We start from the raw sequence: 3688 nt of genomic DNA on the forward strand, positions 1-3688 counted from the left end.
TGTCACCTCTCCAAGTTTCTTCCCGTGCTCTGGCTGGGATCGTAACTGTGCGTGCAGGTTTCACCTCCACTTCTGGAAAGTGCCCCTCTCGGGGGCACAGGGCCTGTCAGGTTCACGTCTGTGTCTCCAGGATGTCTCGCAGGGCCTGGCACGTGGTAGGTATGTGGTGCGCATGTTTTTGTGCATGACTCTGCCCCGCCCTTCTTCCTTCAGGCCACCCCAAATCATATCCGTATCCCTAGAGAACTGATGCCCACCCCACTCCAACCAGGTGGCACCTCCAGGACCGCTGGTCAAGATACCCTCTCCACGGCCATTGGTTCGGGGTGGCCATGAGACTCAAGACAGCACATGTGGCCGGGCGCGATGGCTCATGCCTGTAATCCCAGCACTTTGGGACGCGGAGGCAGGCAGATCACCTGAGGTCAGGAGTTCAAGACCAGCCTGGCCAACATGGCAAAACTCTATTAAAAATACAAAAATTAGCTGGATGTGGTGGTGGGCGCCTGCAATCCCAGCTACTCAGGAGGCTGAGGCAGGGAGAATTGCTAGAACCTGGGTAGTGGAGGTTGCAGTGAGCCGAGATCGCACCACTGCACTCCAGCCTGGGCAACAGAGCGAGACTCCGTCTCAAAAAGAAAAGAAAAGAAAAGAAAAAATTGGCACAAAAATATCAAAACTTCAGTAGACCCATAACCAGGAAAGAAAATTGAGTAGCTCATGCCTGTAACCTCAGCACTTTGTTTTGTTTCATTTTTCAGACGGAGTCTCACTCTTGTTGCCAGGCTGGAGTGCGGTGGTGCAATCTCGGCTCACTACAACCTCTGCCTCCCATTTTCAAGCAATTCTCCTGCCTCAGCCTTCCGAGTAGCTGGGATTACAGGCACCAGCCACAACACCCAAGTAATTTTTTTTGTATTTTTAGAAGAGACGGAGTTTCACCATGTTGGCCAGGCTGGTCTCGAACTCCTGACCTCAGGTGATCCGCCTGGCTCAGCCTTCCAAAGTGCTGGGCTTACAGGTGTGAGCCACCACTCCCGTCCTAACCTTAGCACTTTGGGGGAGGCTAAGGCAGAAGGATCATTTGAGGCCAGGAATATAAATTCAGCCTGGGAAACATAGTGAGACCCTGTCTCTTGGGGGAAAAAAAAAACCACTAAAATAGGCAGGGCACAGTGACTCACGCCTATAATCTCAGCACTTTGGGAGGCTAAAGCAGGCAGATAACCTGAGGCTGGGAGTTCGAGACCAGCCTGGCCAGCATCGTGAAACTCTGTCTCTGCTAAAAATACAAAAATAACTCGGATGTGGCAGCACATACCTGTAATCCCAGCTACTTGCGAGGCTGAGACACGAGAATCACTTGAACCCGGGCGGTAGAGGTTGCAGTGAGCTGAGATCAACTGCTGCACTCCAGCCTGGGTGACAGAGCAAGACTCCGTCTCAAACAAAACAAAACAAAACAAAACAAAACAAAACAAAACAAAACTGAAAGAAAAAGAAACTTGTAATCTGAGACTCCAACGAGAAAGAACCCAACAGAAATGTTTTTATAGGGCGGTTCTACCAGCCTTTGGAGGAACAGATGGTCCTTATCTCATACCAGTTGTTACAGAAGACAGAAAGAGAGAAGGCTGCCCAATTTCTTTTTCTTTTTTTTTTTTTTTTTTTTTGAGATGGAGTCTTGCTCTGTTGCCCAGGCTGGAGTGCAGTGGCGCGATCTTGGTTCACTGCCAGCTCCACCTCCTGGGTTCACGCTATTCTCCTGCCTTAGCCTCCCGAGTAGCTACAGGCGCCCGCCACCACACCCGGCTAATTTTTTGTATTTTTAGTAGAGATGGGGTTTCACCGTGTTAGCCAGGATGGTCTTGATCTCCTGACCTCGTGATCCTCCCGCCGCAGCCTCCCAAAGCACTGGGATTACAGGCATGAGCCACTGTGCCCGGCCTAATTCCAGCATTTATTTATTTATTTATTTATTTATTTATTTTTGAGATGGAGTCTTGTTCTGTCGCCCAGGCTGGAGTGCAGTGGTGTGATCTCAGCTCGCTGCAACCTCTGCCTCCTGGGTTCAAGCGATTCTCCCGCCTCAGCCTCCTGAGTAGCTGGGACTACAGGTGTGTGCCACCACACCTGGCTAATTTTTGTATTTTTAGTAGAGATGGGATTTCAGCATGATGGCCAGGCTGGTCTTGAACTCCTGACCTCAAGTAATCCACCTGCCTCGGTCTCCCAAAGTGCTGGGATTACAGGCGTGAGCCATCTTGCCCAGCCTAATTCCAGAATTTTGAGAAGGCTCAAGTGGGAGGAGTCCTTGAGGCCAGGACTTTAAGATTAGCCTAGGCAGCATAGTGAGACCTCTGTCTCTCCAAAAATATATATATATTTTAAAAGTAGCCAGGCGTGGTGGCACATGCCTGTAGTCCAAGCTACTCACGAGGTTGTGGTTGTGGTAGGAGGATCACCTGAGCCCAGGAGCTCGAGGCTGTAGTGAGCTATGATCATGCCACCGCACTCCAGCATTGGTGACAGAGTGAGACTCTATCTCTAGAAAATAAATAAATTTTAAAAACCCTAAAACACAGTTTTGAAAGAAATGAGTAAGGAACAAAAGTGAGATCAATACTGCTTATGCAAATTAAATATATACAATACCATTTATTTATTTTTGTACTCAGTTTTATTTTGTATGTTTTTCTTGAGACAGGGTTTCACTTTGTCACCCAGGCTGGAGTGCAGTGGTGTGATCATAGCTCATTACATCCTCAACCTCCTGGGCGCAGGTGATCCTCCTGCCTCAGCCTCCAAAGTAGCTGGGACTACAAGGACACACCACCATGCCCAGCTAATTTTCTTTGTATTTTTTGTGAAGCTGGGGTTTCACTATGTTTCTCAGGCTGGTCTCCAACTCCTGAGCTCCAGTGATATTCCCGCCTTGGCCTCCCAAAGTGCTGGGATTATAGGCGTGAGCCACTGTACCCAGACTACAATACCACTTACATAAACAAAAAATACATATACACAAAATGATAAATGCTTCACAATGATCCATTAACACCCTCCTTCCTTCCTTCCTTCCTTCCTTCCTTCCTTCCTTCCTTCCTTCCTTCCTTCGTTCCTTCTCTCTCTTTCTTCCTCTCTTGCTTTTTTTTTTGGAGTCTTGCTCTGTTGCCCAGGCTGGAATGCAGTGGCATGTTCTCAGCTCACTGCAACCTCTGCCTCCCGGGTTCAAGCAATTCTCCTGCCTTAGTCTCCTGAGTAGCTGGGATTATTATTACAGGTGTGAGCCACTGCGTCCAGCCAGGCTCTGTTCTTCACAGGTTCACACTGGTTGCTGAGTAGAGAATGGTATCAGGACAAAAGCGAAAACTGGGAGGTTGGGTGTGGTGGCTCACACCTGTAATCCCAGCACTTTGGGAGGCTGAGGCAGGTGGATGGCTTGAGGCCAGGAGTTTGAGACCAGCCTGGGAAATATAGTGAGATCCCATGTCAATAAACAATAAATAAATAAATAAGCAAAAGCCAGAGACTAAGTGTTACTGAAATGAGCCAGAGGAGAGAGGGTATTGGTTTGGAGAAGCGCTGGATTCTGCATGTATTTCAAACTGGTAAGGTTTGCTAAGGAACTGGTAAGGTTTGCTAAGGAGCTGGTAAGGTTTGCTAAGGAACTGGTAAGGTTTGCTAAGGA

The 3688-nt window shown here is 48.5% G+C and overlaps 1 protein-coding gene across 1 annotated transcript in view; it reads left to right on the forward strand.

Moving 5' to 3' along the window:
* The first annotated feature begins 3593 nt into the window (after positions 1-3593).
* Positions 3594-3688, forward strand: part of TSGA10IP (testis specific, 10 interacting protein) — a 32361-nt gene continuing 32266 nt past the window's right edge. The window contains exon 1 of the mRNA XM_011965244.1: positions 3594-3671. Coding sequence (XP_011820634.1) covers positions 3594-3671 — 78 coding nt within the window. The remainder of the gene's footprint in view (positions 3672-3688) is intronic.

Source organism: Mandrillus leucophaeus, unplaced genomic scaffold (assembly GCF_000951045.1).
Source record: "Mandrillus leucophaeus isolate KB7577 unplaced genomic scaffold, Mleu.le_1.0 Scaffold718, whole genome shotgun sequence".
Classification (NCBI taxonomy): domain Eukaryota; kingdom Metazoa; phylum Chordata; class Mammalia; order Primates; family Cercopithecidae; genus Mandrillus; species Mandrillus leucophaeus.